This window comes from Electrophorus electricus, chromosome 9, assembly GCF_013358815.1.
Source record: "Electrophorus electricus isolate fEleEle1 chromosome 9, fEleEle1.pri, whole genome shotgun sequence".
Lineage (NCBI taxonomy): Eukaryota > Metazoa > Chordata > Actinopteri > Gymnotiformes > Gymnotidae > Electrophorus > Electrophorus electricus.
In genome coordinates this window covers 9,696,408-9,714,494 of record NC_049543.1, presented here as the reverse complement: position 1 = coordinate 9,714,494, position 18,087 = coordinate 9,696,408, and the positions used below count along the sequence as shown (strand labels likewise).

Here is an 18,087-nt window from a genome sequence, read left to right as displayed (position 1 = left end):
ATGAATGTTGAAATATTATGTGCTCTTATGACTTTTACTATTACCTCACCATCTCTATGTGTGCTTATTGTCAGATGACTCACATGAAAGAAGGAACCAAAGGAAGCTAAAAATCAGCAAAGGAATTCTTTATGAACAGCTATATGAGATGTTCTAACATTTTATGTGTTGTCTATACAGCGGAAGATAATAGGAGATGAAAACCAGCATCCTTGTTATAATAACTTCCAGATCATGCAGACATTGCAGAGCAGTGACATAACGTGTGCATGCTCTGGTTAAGATATGAATACTATATACTTTGGGCCTAACATATAGTGCAATGTAGCTTTAATCTGAATAATTATACAGCTCTTGTATGCAGGATTTCATGTAACAATATACTGTCTGCACTACTTTTAGTTACAGAATATCATGTATATCTAGTTACTTTTCTTAATGTTAATGAAAGTAGGAGGGAGGGACATATTAGTAAGACAGAGAGACCTAAGATGGTGGTCCTGGGGCCTCTGGATCCTGTTTGAAGGCCACGCAGCGTCTCACAGGGGAAGAGACGGGCCCTCGTCTGTTCTCGCCGACAGGTCGAAGCTGTTAGATACACCGCCTCCGCTCTGAGGGTGGGCTCCTTTGGCGTGACCAAAGGGAAGCAGAGCGAGGGAGAGAGAGAGAAAAAGAGAGAGAGAGGGAGCAGGAGAGAGAGAAAAAGAGAGGGAGACAGGGTGAGACAGAAGGGGCACAGGTCTTTCTCAGGCAGTGGCCAGAAAGAGCGCAGCAGACTGGAGAGGCACGTCAGCCGCAGACGGAGGGAGGGCGGTAAACGGGATCAAAGAGTCACCAGGGCAACCTGCGTGACACACATTGTACTAAAGCAACACGGGTCATTTGAAAGGGAGGGAAAGGCAGCGAGGAGACAAATGCGGCGGAGGTTATGTCGATCGGGCGACGGGCTGCAGGCCTCTCACTTCCTACTTTCTTATCGTTATCTATGCTAAATTCTGGGCTTCACACTATCTGGGTTTGAAACAGATTAGATGGAAAAGTGATGGCACAAAGATGTCTGAATAGCATGGTGTCACTTTGAGACAAAGATGGCATGATTGGCATTGGCTCAGTGGGTAAGGGCTACAAACTGGTCAAGAAGGCAAGGAACTACTGTCACATATTCCCATGTCCTTTCACAGTCTAAAACCACTGCTTCTTAAAATCTTTGCTGTGCATTTAAACCCTTTTGTTCAGTTTTTGTTTTGTTTTTTTACTTCAGAGCAATCAGACCAGCAATTCTCTCAAATATGATGTGTAGCATCTCAAATCACATTTGAGTATGTTGTCGCTGTCCAATGAAAAACACATCTCCACTTGTAGCGATATGTAGTTTTTAACATGTATGGAATGTGGGCAAACATCTGGCTAGCATTAACTGGATAAGCTTCACTAGCTGGATAAATTAGTTTATTTTAAAAAGTAACATTGTGTTTCTTGTTGCATGTAAGCCTATTATAAATAAGAAATCACACACTTAAAATACTTATTGAATTTTTGTGCTCAAATATATCTACAGTACATTGTTTGGGGTTTGTTTCCACTGTTCCCTACAGAGATGTAGTTATTTAGAGAGCCTGATAAAATGAAGTTTTGGAGACACGTGTTTTCCATCAGACAGTGATGATATAATGATAATGATAGTATTTCATTGTGTTTACCCAACTGATGAAGTTCAATTGAAAGGTCTTTGTAATTCATCACAGTCATTGCAAATAGATTTTAAGCATTTATTTAAACTGACTTTTAATTGAAACTAGCCTGTGGAAGAGTGGGAAGATATCCCCTATCATCAAAACATGATGCACTAAATTACATAAAGATATAAATATATGTCTCAGTAATGCTAGGACAAATGTGATTTTTGAAATGAATAACTGAACAACAATTTACTAGGATGGCATAAAGCAAAGTTAGCCCTATTAATATTTCGGCAGGCAGCATGTCTATGCTGAAATGAAGATATGCATGTCTCAACATATACAAGTCTATAAAGGGGTCTTGCAGGACACCTGTGAGACATAAAACATCTCACATTGGAGAGGTACAGAATCTAAATTTGCAGGCAGGAATTTGGATAATACTGGCGAGAAGCGTATGGGGCGCAGAGAGCAGCAGGCCAGCAAACGAGGTGGCAGACAGGGAGGGGTCTCCATAGACAGTTGGAAGGCATTAGGACTAGTGGACAGGGGCTTGTCACATGCAGCTGTTGTGGTCACTGATTGATAGAGTTTGTATTTCAGCCCGAACCTGAAACAGCCAGGCGTTCCCTAGTAAAGGGGTGTGTCGTCTTTTGAAACAACAAAATTAACAGCGAAACACAAGAAGCCAAGATACAGTCATCTAAAGAGAACATTATACCATGACATAGATACATGTCCAGATTTTGAAGCACTGACAAATGTAATGATGTACTAATCTAACTAACAGGCGAGAAAACTGATTTCCATGTGCATATTGTAATACATAAACAGATAGTAGGAAAAAGTAAAATGGTGAAAAATTCATACACTGTTTTTGCTTTGCCTATTTCATTATGTGCCTTTGACATCTAAACATTTCATATTATGTCTATGAATGCTCAAACTATGCATTCCTGGAAGAAATGAGCAGAAGAATTTAAATAAAGTAGCAAAGGGTTTCTGAAGGTGGGAAAGGATACACACATAAATGATGAGTCATGATGAGTTACAGTAGATATAGCAATTGTGTCATTCTAATTTAAATTAAAGTAAAACTGACACTTTTTAAAACTGAAATAGGTACCATTTTTAAAACATAAAATGTTATCATTGATATCAATAACAAAAATAATAAATAATGTATATATATATATATATATATATATATATATATATATATATATATATATATATATATATATATATATATATATATGTGTGTGTGTGTGTGTGTGTGTATGTATGTATGTATGTATTTTAGTTTGGTGCCTGTGCTACTCGGAGCTGACCCCTGAGAGAAAATTTGTGATGATTCCCTCTACATGTTGTTTACAGTTGACGTCCATCTTTCCTCTTCAGTGAAATAAAACAAGCTTTCAGGGAGAGGCAACACAACAACAACACTCCCCCACACGCGCGTCAGGATTTGCCATTTTGTTTATCATCGCTGCTCTCCACTTTGAAGCTGGACTGAATCAGAGCCTGCCAGGTTGCAGCGCCTTGTCTTCCAAAAGGCTGATGAGAAGACTGAAACGCTGCCTCACCGCCTCCATGTCGTTTATTGTGCTGCCCTCCATGATCCATCTCTTCCCTTTTGCTAGCAGCTCCAATTCAAAGTACTTCTTTATCTGGATGAAAAGAGAAACACTCATTCACTCACGGCTCTGTTTCAATAATGCTATGTGGCCTTAAGGTTCGTCTGTCAAAAATAACATCGACCGACCACTATCACTAGTTCTTTATGACCATTGATTCAGGGATAGCTCATGTTCAGTGTGATAGCCTGATGATAGATATTTTACGGGAGAAATAAAAAGGAATTCCTGGAGACTGAGAAGTTCAAACTAGTCAGAAAAGGTGGCCACTCTGTGCTACACCTCCTCAGTTACATTTTCATGGACTATAGACAGTCTTCACTTTTACAGAGCAAAGGAAAAACAGCTGTCAGGAAACCATTAAGAAAACTTCAGTCAGAGTGACAGAGATATAAAACTTGACAGGTATCATTCCAAGGCTACAGACACCCTGAATGCAATGGAACTATGCACATTTGGTTAATATGGACACTTGGCATTGTCAATACTGTGAATAACATTTTATTATGAAGATTGTGTTTGCTTGGTATTCGATACTTGATTTACTTTTATATGTCAGCACTTCATTACACCATGAATAAACCAAAACCATCTGTTACGGAATACATGTAAGAGAGGAAGATATTTTAGTCCATTCCCTCAAAAAATGAGCAGGACTGTTCCAACAATAATACAACGAGAGTATTGCCTCCCTACACAGCACCCATAATCAAAGCCATTATATGTGCTGTGAAGCACCTATCTATTAGTTCATGTATCGCACTGGTGACCCCTTTTGAGATGTATAATTAGACATAATGTAGATCCAAACAATTTTATGACAAGAAAAATGTCATTTGATTCAGCCTTAAAATATGGGAGGTGGAACCCCAGGCATTAGATATGCTGAGAGATGATGATCATTCTTATCATCTATCCCTGCAGAATGAACAGATGGGTAGTATCATACATCCCCAACCAAATTAGATAATCTTCTAAAGAATGTTCCTCTTGAGTGTTCCAAGATAAGGGTTGGATTCATTTGTTTTGTATCATTGGGCCCATCGCTATTTATCAGTGTTTTGCAGAGGATATCACAGACACAAAAAACTACATGACCAAGATTATAACTGTGACTAAAGATTTAAAAGAATGTGAACATGTTAGCAACAAACCAATAAAAAACAGCAAAAGATATTTTTAACAAATAACTGAATAATTACTCCCTGTATCACTATATGCCCAGTCAGTGTGTACATAAATAGTCATACTAAATGTGTGTGCTATATAAACTCTGTTGCTTAGAATTTCCCAGTTCAGTGCAGCTATGTATCTGTGCCATGCTGGGATTTATTAGTGTCTGCCTCTTTCATGAGGGTCCACTGCAAAGACTCGGAAGATTGCGTTTCGTCTTTCCTCCTGGAGAGTCTTTAGGGGCCATTGAGCTGTGGCTCGATCGTAGTGTAACAGGAGTTTAATGACAGATTAAGTCACTTCAGCGGGCGTTAGCCCTGGGGCCTGGCCGACCCAAACAGTGTTAACAAATCCGTCTCGGTAACAGGAGCTTCCCCAGGCTGCTCTGAGACGGGCCGCCTGCCTTCCTGCCAGTCGGTCTGTCTGTCTGTAGCAGGCCCTCTTCTGGAGGACACAGGGTCTGCATTAGCACAGGGAAAACGTGTGCTATCCTTGTACTCATGCAAAAAGAGTACAATTGTAAATAATGTATTTATTCTTGCAGCAAAGCTTACAAACACATTGTCAATGATTCATCTGCAATTGTCTTTTGGGTAAGTGATTCACATCAACAGTTTATCACCTTCAGTTAAGTTTCACAGATGTATTTAAAACTAGTAAAATTAACCTTTACAGAGACTTCCTGTTGGTTTAATTCTTGAGCAAGCTCCTGTTTGAGTGAGATAATCATGGTAAGCCTCATAAGATGGTGGCAGATGTCTGCTGGGATGACCACTAGGTCATCTCTAGTCTCTGCGTCACAGGGACCGATATGTGGTCTAAGTGAGCAGAGGAAGCACGTTACATCAAAAACACTGCTGTGATGAAAAGTTCCTCTGGCCCCGCTCTAGTGTGGCCACTCTCCATGAGCATATCAGCATAGTAGCAAAACAGGAACTCTCCCCTCTCTGTGCTCCATCCGACTCAAATAAATCACAAATACTGTTGCGTGACTCCCAGTATTCGCATGATCAATAAATATGAAAAACTCAGCGGGGAATGTATTATATATGAGAATAATAAGAATCTGACCATCAATAATGCTGTAATCCAGCATTGGTTAACCAATTCTGCATATTTCGAGTATTACTGTAGAAATCCAGACAGCATTCACATTTTTCGCATCTTTTTCTTCAACATGCAGTATATGTATAAATGAACACCTCACAGAGATCCAGCCTGACTACAACTAAAAAGCCCCTCACAGTACGCATAAGAAAATGTATTTACTGACAGCATGAGTCAAACAAATATGCCTATCAAGGAACAGCTCTGTCACCTCTCTACATCTCTCACCTCTCCCTGTCACCTATTTTGTCTCCCTCACAAGTAAACACTGCAGTGGTGGCCTCACTCAAGTTGTGCAAGCATTAGAAAGAGACCATCCGCAGTAGTCAGGAGGCAACAAGCGTATCTGAGGGAGAGGTGGAGAGTTCCTGATCCCAGATGTCGGATGAGATATGCCCGCTTATCCCAAGCAGCTATGGCTTGCTCTCTTTGGCCAGCTGATGCAACAAGACTCTTGTTTACCAGGCATATAAGAGTGGCAGGCTTATCTTAAGATAGTCCCGTTTTTTGGCCACTGACAGGAGAAGGTGTCCAGCTGCTCTTTGGCCTGCAGAGATTACTATTACATCTGATAGTTTACAGAGTAGGCCCTGCAAGGTCAGCGGAGGTCAATAGGATAACTTTCAGACCTTGCAGGATCAACACTAGTTGCCTGACTTGCTCCCAGGCTTTCTAAATAGTCTGGGAATGCTGCTGACATCATCAGGAAATATAAACATAAGCTTTGATTTTGGGTTAGGGTAATGATGCATAATGAACAACGCCCTGACAGCATATCCATGTTGGAAAATATGGGTCTATTTGAACTTTGCAAGCAATACTGTGTAATACACAACCTGTGAATGCATGGGTTATGTAGTTTGACTGGCCGTCTGCAAAGGGCTGACTGTGACATGAGCTGAATGAAGCAAAGCTGCACCAGTGGGCAGTGGGCCAGCAACCGCAGTACGATTCCCATGGAGCCATCTGGCCAAGAGAGCTACAGTAAATCCTACAAGACGTGCTTCTCTTGAACGCACGTGCACACCGTCACATTATTTTACACACTAAACACACAGGCACTTTGTGGAAACCCATCCTTGAGAAGGTTACAAGGTATTCTCATGCGTACAATGGTGAAATTCCATTCAGATTTGGAAAAAAAAACAAACAAACAAACCACACTGGTTACCTGCCCAGGCAAAGAGTGTTTGTTTATTTCACAGCACTACATCTAAACGAGCATAAATGGGTTCCTATTACCCCCCTGTTTGAATTACTGCAAGTTTTTATGAAGTTTTGGAATTAACAGACTTGGAGAATACCATTGCCAAATGAAAATAAATATCTGCTGAATATTAAACCAGCCTATCCAAAACAGGAAAACCAATAATCTGCTTGTCAGCCTTGGGCTAAAAGATTCTGCCAAGTTGGCATGTCTAAATACCCACGCTCACATGCACAATAAGTACCTTTTTAAAAGATAATTATATTTGGGGTCATCAAATAATGCCATTTGATCTAAGTCAGTTTCATTGCATATAAATTGAGGGTTTTTTAAATTTCAGATTCCATAAAAATGAAAAAGAAAGCTTCAACAAATCCTCAGTGTTCTTGGTATGTCTGTATGTTCTTTTCCTTTAATTGAACATCCACTAAGGGTTTTATAAGGCTTTGAAGGAGAAGGACATGCATGTCAGTTTGTGGTACTTGTCTGTGGTCAGACAGCACTCTGCAATTGTTACTGTAGACAGGAAGCCCCCTGCCAAAGAGGTTCACTTTGGGTATAAAAGGGACATACTCAAATATCAGAGACAGCCAATTACTCTAGCTGACCCCCCACCCCCCACCCCCCTCCAAAGATATCAGTGACCTGCGAAGTGGTATGCACTGGAAGAGAATGTCTTGATAACACCAGATGCACTTACCATGAAACTGATCTGGTCTTATTTATTTGCTCCAGACGTAAAGCGCCTGGCTTCATGTGCTTGGTAGGACCCCCATTGTCTAAAAAAGTCACACATAGCTTGGTGACAACTTTTGCTTTTTTGTGAAAACATATGCAACCACACTGGAGATGGGTCTGACTTCAGCCACACTAACTGACCGTTAGTGGTATATGAACTGTGATGGTGGCAGCATGTGACATGTGACTTAACTTGGAGATTACAAATGATTCCCATGCTGAACTGCAGATAAACACTGCATACAAAGTGGAAAGAGCCACTGCAATCACTTATTGCTCCAATTAAGGTAAGAGGGACAGAGACCAAAAAAATCATCGAAAATGGGGATTAGGCTGAAAAATAAGAAGCAATAAAGTAAGAATGAGAAAGAGAACCGTGGCCTTTGAGTCTCTAAGGTGGAGGCACAGCAAGAGTTGGTTAAGGAGAGAAAGAAAAAGTGAGTTAAACAGTGGACTTGAGTCTGGCTGTGTCCTCAGGTAGGCTCCCAACAGCCCTGTAAAGAGTGCGAGCAGACAGAGCCAAGATCAACAAGACCCCGGAGCCCTTCTGGAGACCTGCCAGAGTCTTCCTGGGCAGCGAATGAAGACGCTGGCCGGAGATTTACTGTCCTGTGTTGCCCCAACGGCTGAGCAGCTCCCCAAAAAGGGCGGCCCCGAGAAGCGGTTCAAAAGAGTTCCATCCCTCCGCTCACTCTCTTCTCAAAGCTGGCTGACCAGTGCCAGATCAGAGTCATCCTCCAGAGAACCATAAATCTAATCCAGGAGGCAGAGGGATGCTCATAGAGGCCCTTCCAAGCCTTAAGAACAATGCTATTGCACTTAGGGCTAGAGGACTGTGATAATGTACTTTCCATACAGACAGGACAAATGTGTATAAAAGATGTCCTGAAGATATTCCCACTTGGACAGTGAGGATCTTGACCTCTCTTTCTTTATTTTTACAACCCCTAAGGTTTTTATTCATCTTTCTTCTCTCTTCTGGCAAGATTGAATGAGCCACTGACTGCTAACGGAGGCCACACCATGCAAATGGTTGAAAGGAGCTGAAAAATTAGGAGCATGTCAGGTAGTCTGAACCTGCCAGGAAAAGGTGAGCAAGTTGAAATACTCTGAACATGTTCCTGAATCAAAAGTGCACATCCACTATGTAGCCATCACATATCAAGAGCTTTGTGTGGAAGTGCCTTAAAAGAATGTTTTACAAATGCAGGGCACATATATTTCCAAGCACTAATCTTCGCACCTGTAGTTCTGAAATAGTTTAACATATCAAAAACCTGGTGACCGATCAGATATCTAATTATATAGCTGTGAGTATGTAGGGGAAAAAAAATCCTTCATCAATCCACTTAGACTCAGCGGGGTCAATGAGTAGGTCACGGCCCCTGCACAGCAGTGACCTCTCAGTGGCTTATGGGCATGCACAGGGGAGACTCTGTTTGTCTGACCATATTACAGATTTACAGTAACTCGATTTATTAAGAGCCGCCAAGGGTTTCCTGACAGCAAACATCTGGCCCGAGTTGTTTGAGTCGGGTGAGCTGGCAGCTCGCCCGCTCCACCACACTCAGAGACCAATGTGCAAGCACCTTCTCTGGATCAGCCCTCTGTCTGTGGGAGGAGGAGGCTTGCGTGTGGTGGAGATGTTGGTGGTGAGACAGGCCACACAGTGGGGCCTGGGGTCTAGGAGTCTGGCAAGGGAGGGAAAAGTCCCCCTCTACAGTCCCAAGCCAGGCCCCCCACTTTCTGCTCTCCCAGCAGCTCTGACAGGTGATCCATGGTATAGAGGCGCAGCTCTGTGGGCTTCAGCACACACGGCATGCCGCGAATCAAAGAGACCCTCCACAGAAGATTTAAGGCATGCGCCCCCAGCCCTTTCCTGTATTCGTCGTCCTGGGACCCCCAACTTAAATTTGCGCTCCCTCAAAACAATGCTATGCGTTATTTCTGTTTGCGTGCCCTTGTTGAAAACATCTTGGGCATGACAAAATTGAAAGAGAGGGAGAGCGAGGGAAGAAAACAGAGAGTGAGTAAATTGAAAACAGAGACATTGATGTTCCATTACATGCATGTTGATAGAGCAGGGTATTAGAGTACAATCAGAAGGCTTTGCTAAACAATTCCTTATTATACAAGTCTATACAAGAATGTTTCAGTTTCTAAAAAGCATCATAGTCTTTACTGTATGAGTGCTTAAAGTGATAATTCCTTTGCCATCTTATGTTTTTTTATGGTACAATGCTTTTCATACCACTTGTTCTGTCATACACATAATGCTGTAAAAATAAATCAAAACTTCAGAAAGAACTTTAGTAATAAATTTTGCCTTTGAAGTGGTTCTTCTCTTTCTACCCAGAGCACAACTAAAAGTTTTTAGCACACAACTCATACTGACAAAGTTTCAGTTTTCAAGAAAAAAAAAAGACATCAACAGATGTGATGATTTATCTCATAAAAATATGAATAAAAAATTGTGTAGTTGCTAAAAATCAAACATAAAAACTTACAAAGAAATCTGCCAAGAACATTTTGAATAGAGACTGGGGGTGGGGGGTTGTGGGGGGGGGCTTTTTAAATGATCTAAAAAACTCTAGTTTGGCCTTCCTTTTATGATACCCAGTTGTGCTTCAGCATATAAATAATAACTGCTGAGACATTCTTAGTTCATGAAAACTGAAGGCCGGAAAGATCAAACAAATATGGTTTTCCAGATTTTAATATTTTTAATACTATTGCATGTTTTTAATCATGTTTTTCAAAATTTATGTGAAAAACCCATTAGAAAAATTCCAAAACCAGCAATAACAATGTGTCCGTTATGTACTATTGCATGTTACAATTTCAATTAAATTATGTGATAACATTAATTTACTTCATGTAGGCATTCTGTAGTAATACATAATGAAACAAATATAACTTTGATCTTTTGAAATCTTAAATAACTCAGCAAAAATTTGCATTTAAAACAACCTCATCCACATCACTGAGACAAACCCTGCCCTTAAGAATATAATTTGTCACTTTATTCTATTGGACCTTCTCCGTTTGAAGACAGCCTAAAGAGAGGAGAGAGCCCAAATTCCCAGCATTTGATCCCAATGACTCAGCAGTGGAAAGTGGGGGTCAGGTCAGATGTGAATGAGCTTTCGGAAGTCTCGCCCTGGCCTGTAGCGGCCAGTCTCCTGACCTCGCCTGCTGGCTAGACAATAGGAAGGCTGGCCACAATGTGCACCGCATTTCTAAATGGAGGCGCGGCCCTGAATAGAAAGTGCCGACTGAATGGTGTCTCATCCCGCCGTGGCGAGGACTCGTTGGGGTCAAGGTTCACCTACATCTGACAGAGACGTGTGGGAAAAGCTAGGAGGGATGCCCACACAGCTTGCCCACTGCCCCTCACCCAAGTAGAGCTAACCCTAAGGCCAACCAGCCAGTGGCCCTCTGTGACAAAGGCTGGGGACATCGTTTGCAAAGGAGGAGACCCACAAAAAGGACAAAGAATAACAAAGACGTTGGAGTAACTTCACATATCATGCTTTCAGATGTCGAAAGAGCAATCAATACATACCGGTTGACCGCCTTGCACCTTCCTGAAAAGGACATAATAGATTCAATTTAAAATGGTACTTCAGAAACTGCCAAAATTACTTTGCACAAAAAGGACAAAAAAGTACAAAAAGTGCCAAAAAAAACAACAACCCTTATTTCATCTAAACTAATAAAAGTGAGTGTGGTCCATGTACCTTCATATGAGCCAGGCTACACCGAGTCACAGAATGTCACTAAAAACAAAACACAAACTAGGACCTCAAAGTTGCCATGTGTGTCTGAGATTGGGCCTATATGTCATTTCACTGTGGGGTATCAGAGGACTTGGCCTCTGCTGTGCATGGCCATGTGACAGCTAGCCAGGGAAAGGCCTAATCCCCTGGGCTCCCATCAGTGCCACTCCATGTGATAACTCGCAACTGAGGAACGCAAGAGCTAAGGGCTTTCCGGGTTTGCCAGTGTTACAATGCAACTTCTCCTGTCACGTCCCTTTTTGAAGTCCTTCCAAAGAGGAATGTGATAGCCAGACAAAGCACAGACACATCAATCCACATGCAAAATGCATGTTATCTCAACCAGGGCTGGGACCCCTGTCACGCTCAAGCAAGGTCTGTCTGTCCTCTGTGGGTGCAAGGGAGCAAACATTTTGTGATATTTATGAAAAATGTATAGTCCCAGACTACAGGTAATATTTATCAAACTTCTGATCTAGGATTATCTTTTGTCTTATGGTCTTATGTCTGTATTTAGTCAGTGACAACTGTATATGTGAGCTTTCTTTTTTTTCTAATGAAAATAAAGAATAAAGAAAATGTCTCTTAAGGTAAGCCTAAGGGTAACTGGAAACATGTACTTTTGAGAGCACAAGTGTTAATATCCTTTGTTTTTATTTACATTTGCAGCATTCAGATGACACTTTTATCCAAAGCGATTTACAATTATGAGTGAACTTGAGCAATTGAGGGTTAAGGGCCTTGCTCAGGGGTCCAACAGTGGTAGAGCTTGAACTGGCAACCTGCTCATTACAAGTCAAGTACCTTAACCACTGAGCAACCACTGTCCTCCTTTACACTTTACCTACCTCTACACCATATTAAAACAGCTTTCAAAACTATTGGTTTCACTTCATCAAGTGTTGCTTAACAAGCAAAATCTCACACTTCTGAAGTGAGGTGCATGCAATGCACTAACGCTCAGGGAGCAGAGCAAGTACAGCATTGGACTCACCATTTACGTCAAACGTTACATGATGCTCTTAACAAGCCTAAGGTTGTCTGGTCCCAGTGGAAACAAATAAACATATATGATGCATATTTAAAGGCCAAAAATATTAACGACAGTTTTAAAGCAATTTTGAAGCAAGAACAGAAAGCAGGAAGCCATAATAATGGTACTATGGAGTTAAAACAGCAAAATGAAAAATGCTTATAAAACGCAGCATCAAAAAAGAAGCAGATCTGCAGTACCATGGAAAACTGATGCTACCATCAACAGTTGCAACAGTAGTCTGCATTTATTTAAGATCCCAGCACTTTGGAATCATTGCAAGCTGGTGGAATGGTAAAATGTGCACTAGGTTTAGAGTGCATGGCATTGTAATGTAAGATTTGTGTTAGAATATGGATAAGGAAGATAGAACAAGAAATGTTTGATTTTACATATATCTGACATACATCTTTAAGGAAGACACATGGTAAAAGAGCTCACAATGCTATCCAACTCAGTGAGTCATGTGTAACAAAGTACTTGTAAATGTCATCTATTAAGAGGATCCATCATAAGTCCTGTTTACCCACAGGGTGGCATGGAATCCACATGCAGTGCTCAAGCTATTTGTAACCAGGGCATCATCCAGCCATGTCACATACACCTCCTTTTCCCACTGTCACCAGCAACTTGTGAGGCTTGGCCTCAGCAGAGACCGTTCGATATATCATTCGTTAGTCCTGTGGGGGTGGAAAAAGAGCCCGGGTGAGGTAGAATGGGTGCGAGACAGTGCTATTAGCCTAGGCCGTGACGCGGGTGTTACTTGATAGGTCGTGTGATGCTGCACTCAGTGTCAAAGTCTGAAGACTTTGGTACTCAAAAACAGATGCATCCTAATTTATGCAGGAAATAAAAGTTTGTGCCTGAAAGTTGCAAGGCAATCACATGACATCAAACAGAAGAGGAAAGGGATTTTTTTTTTTTAATAAAACATAATGCTCATCAAAACAAACTGTCTAAATGAATGCAAGGATCACAGTATATTATTGTATCATGTCTCTTGCCCTTATCCTAAACCTTCATCTTATACCCCTTTAGCTACAGTACCTGAGAGAAACCTACCTTGCTACTAAGGCTGATAAATAATGAAAAAGCAATCTCTTAAATGTGATAAAACTATAAAGCAAAATCGGACTTGAACATTCAGACAGTCTCATTACAGCACTGCTGGCAGTGGTTGCAAATAGTATTACACATCCCTTTTAATGTGAAATCAGGGAGACTTCTAAGTAATTCCGTGATAGACATGATTGACTGGATTGAGTCATGAATTGTTTCCTGAATTCCCATTGGCTGTTGCCCTCCGCATGCAAGAGTATTTTGTTATTGAACAATGACCTCATTTGAAAATGGCTGCCAAAAGACCTTTTTGGAAAATATCTTAATTACAAAGAGAGACTGACTTGGCCACAAGCTCATCTTAGTGCACGGCTCACAGTCTCACAGCGCAAGGCACTCCACCACAGGACATTGACATCTGCTGAATTACTCGATAGAATTTGGCAGTGAGCTGCAGCCATCTGAAACTATAACACTATAACATCTATAACACTGGCTAAATAATGTTGATTCGGCCTTCATAAAGAAAATGACATGCTCTTCATTCTTGCTTCCTGGAGTTATTCAAGCAATAATGAGATGCGTAAAACAAGAAGTTTAATCAAAATCAGTAAAGTGTCACCGGTGTCAAACAGCAGGTCACCCATTTCAGTGTTTATGGAGCGTTAAAGCTGGCCAGCTGCTTCTCCCAGTGCCCCCTAAAGAACACTGCAGTTTCCTTCCCTGAGAACAGCCTGTTCAAACTTAATAATCTGGAGAGGATTAAAAAAAAGTGGCTGTAGCCCACCCTGCTTTGCTCCGGCATTGCGACAAACATCCAAAGCAAGGTGTTCTTATGAGAATTGACGTATATCTCTCTTCTCAGCTCTCATACACTCACACACACAGATGACACAAGAACTTTTCACTAAGCCGACGGCCACAAAACTGCACACACACTCAGAGACTGTACGAGTAAATTTTCTTTGTGTTTGTTTGTGAGTGACTCCATCTGTCAGTGCACAGAAGAACAGCCATTAGTCAACACCACACACATGGGCCCATGTTCCAGTCAAGCATCAGTTCTGAGCAATACCCAATAAGTTACTTGACAAATTTATTAGTGCCATATCCATCATGTATCACAACTATAAATTGACTTTAAAAAACAAAACAAAACAAAAAGAAAACAACAGGGATATTGCCCATATTTTCCTCTGGTGAGTCATGGATCATCAATAAGCAGAAAAGCATATGGTCAAAGTCAGAAAAGTGAATTCTTTCAAACGCAGAAATAGATTACTATTTAGGCAATCGCAATAACTCAAGGCAAATTAACTTCATATATCACTATTATCTGAAGGATAGACATAGTACTTTGTCAACATAATACCACTGAGTTTTCTCTTAAAATGTCAGTGGAGAAGGTGCAAAAAAAGAATCTAAGACAATTCCTTCATAAATATTTCTTCAGATCCTCCACAATCCTTGGTCCTTGCGTGTGAATGTATCTCTTCAGCTCACCACCTGTCTTTCCAGGGAACTGGAATGGCCATGGCAAAAGCTTGATTCTATGATGAACTTTTTTTTGTTTGGATATATGCTCGGGATCATCATCCTGATGCAAGATCCAAGCATGACCCAGTCTTAGCCTACCGCCTGATGGCACATATTCGATTCTTTTAGGAAGAATAACTTCATAATATCATAGATCCACCAACATACTCAACGGTGAGTACTATGGGTTTTTTTATCTGCATGACCCTGACAACTTTTTACACCAAACCCACAACTGGTATGCATTATGAAAGGCTCCCTTTGTACCTCATCTACCACAAAACCAAGCTGGAGTAAAAGCTCCAGTGATGTTTCTTGAACTTCAGGAGCTTCGGTTTGTGGTTTGACAATGGCAGAGCGTTCTGATATGCCGTCCAAACAGTTTGTGGGCTTGAAGGTGGTGTATATTTGTGGTTTTCGAGACTTGATGACCCCAGTATGCCACCAACTTCTGAAACTTTCCAAATGTGATTCTTAGAAAACATTTGGCCTCTCAAAGCATTCATTTAATTTCAATGTCATGTGCACATAATACACTTTATCTTCATACAGGCATGCAGATTTATCAAGACTTACTGTTTGAAACTTTCTAATTATTGACCTAGTAGGGGAATATTTTCAAGTATGATGCTATTACTATAGGCCTTGTCTGCTTTTCAGTAAAATTCTGTTAATAACAGAATATGAGATAAATTCCACTGCAGTCACATAAAACTAAAGACCTACATATTGTCCAGTGTCACCAATTCTCTTCTTTTAGTTTACCTTATAACAGTGGAGGAAAACCTTTCTAGACGTTTGAAAGCTGGAGCTGTCTTTACTTTGTCTGTACCTGCCTCATGTTCAGGGAAGGGATGGGCATGTTGGAGTCAGTGAGATCCACTAGCGTCACAGCTGACAATGACACATAATGTGCCAGACAACTCACAGAACTTTCATGGGTTTTTTTTTTTTTTTTTTAGAATTTCAGTTAGGGATGAGTAATTGTGTTATCACCACCTCATGCTTGAAGGTTCAGAATGTGCCAAGCTGAAACAAGACATTCATTATCAATCAGCATGTGAATCAACGAGTACAGTTAAGTGAATTATGCAAGCAGTTATCTTGAAGCAAAATGTTATACAACAATAAAGGTCATGTTGGGTGCTAATCTGTACATTTAATATGTGTGTGTGTGTAACTCTACTCTCAATCAAACTCATTTTATTGGAATGCTTTATTGAAATGTCCAGTGAATATTTTCTTCTTTACAGTATGATGCATGACAACAATTATATGATAAAATAAGCATCTCTAAAACTTTACTGATGGCATTTTGTGGGACTATAATTTTTTGTATGTTTAAATTGTAATATAGTTTGTTAAAAATTCGATGAATAAATAGAAAGAAAAATAACTATTTATTCTCTTCTTTTATGCAACAATCTTTCCAGTTTGTTTCATACTAAATATTTCATAGTAAATCCCATAAACAATTAGGACTGTTATAAGTCTTTGCAATTGAAAACTACACCCACCATATGCAATAGTGTAAACAAATACATGTGTAACTGCTATGAGGCATCATCCATTCATCACTGTCAGCATTAAAAAGAGTTGAAATTAGACTGAAATTAAGCTTAAGAGCCACCTGTGAATCAGACGGCCTTTGTGGCCGCTCTCTCCTTTTACAGACGGAGAGGCGCTGAGGATAGAGAGGGAAACCTATTAGGGAAGGAAAACAAGTGAGGACTCTGATTCATGCTGGGACCACTAAAGCTGCCTGCCACTCAATCCTACTCCAAATATCCCCAACAAAAGGGCCTGTTTACGCTGGCCTGGGATGAGAAAATGATAACCTGGGAGAGCCGGAGGCCACCGCGACACAGACCGAACAAAGCCATCTGATTGGGCTGCATTCAGCTCAGAAAGGTCTTTTCCCTTCCATAAGATGATCATTGAAACTTAAAAAAGGGAACATTGTGGTGGCTGCAAGAAAAAGAAAAACCCCGAGACTCGGATACATTCTGCTCTCAGTGTCCCCCACTGGGTGCATATGAATGTGCGGGAAGCCGGGGAAACGGGCTTTAACCCGTCGGAACAGAAATGTGTCCAGTCATTTCAGCGAGTTATATTCAGATTGAAATATTCAAATTGATGGTTCTATATGAGAGATTTATTAGACGCTACAGACAACCAGTCTGGGACCTTATCTTCTATGAAACTGAAAGTCCTGTCTTGACTGACAACCAACTGCTCAGATGTTTCACCAACAGGTTTATGTACAGTCAGGAAAGTAATAATAAAAAATTATAAATTAAGCAATGAAGTAATTCTTAGTCATGTTGCTGCTATGAATACTTATAATAAATCAGTATAGAATCCAGTCACCTGTTGATTCCTATTTCCTTTAATAGGAATCTTTAGGTCTTTAATAAGACCTTTAGGTGTTTAAACCTTGAAAGACATTAATGTGCCACTGAAGTGAACATATCTTGGAAACGTGGGTTTACCCTTTAAAGCATTGTTCAAAATCAGGTTATTATTGCAGAAGAATGGTATGACAAAGGTAAAGGCATTACCTGAGGGAAGCACACGCCATTAGGATTTTATTAGGAAACTTCAGCCAACATAACAGAATTTAGATTACAATACTTAAGTAAAGGAGTGTAAATTGCAATACTCCCCAAGACTTGGCACAGTCAAAATGTCTTGTCCTGAACATTTTCTTCCGCTCTTTTCAGACATGTTGAGGCTGATTTAATTGCAGGATAGGATTAAAAGGGTTCTGTGTCCCAGTTATAATGATAAGAATGTGAAAAAAAGAGGGTGGAGTGACAGCTGTGATACTCTAGCTCACTTCACTAGGTGCTGCGTATTGTAGGAGCCCATGCTGACACACTGCCATCGAAGGTGTGTGGGAATAGCTGTCGGATAGGTTTTCTAGATTCAAACAATCACACCTTCAGGGCACAACTTTTGAAGGCCCTTTAGTTCATAATAAAAGCTTTCTTCACTGTTGCATTGCTTCCACGGGGTCTAAATTACAAACCATCATAACATCTAAATATTTCCGCAAAACAGGCAATTACCAGGATGTATAATATTACATAAGCCGTCACGGAAAAGAAATTTGACTTTTACTTACAATGGTCTGTCT

General features: G+C 40.6%; 1 protein-coding gene across 1 annotated transcript in view; it reads right to left on the bottom strand.

The window, feature by feature from the left end:
- Positions 1–2,956: 2,956 nt before the first annotated feature.
- arl15a (ADP-ribosylation factor-like 15a) overlaps positions 2,957–18,087 on the bottom strand; it is an 80,485-nt gene continuing 65,354 nt past the window's right edge. Inside the window, exon 5 of the mRNA XM_027029620.2 lies at positions 2,957–3,349. Within this exon, the coding sequence (XP_026885421.2) occupies positions 3,197–3,349 (153 nt within the window). The 3' untranslated portion in view covers positions 2,957–3,196. The remainder of the gene's footprint in view (positions 3,350–18,087) is intronic.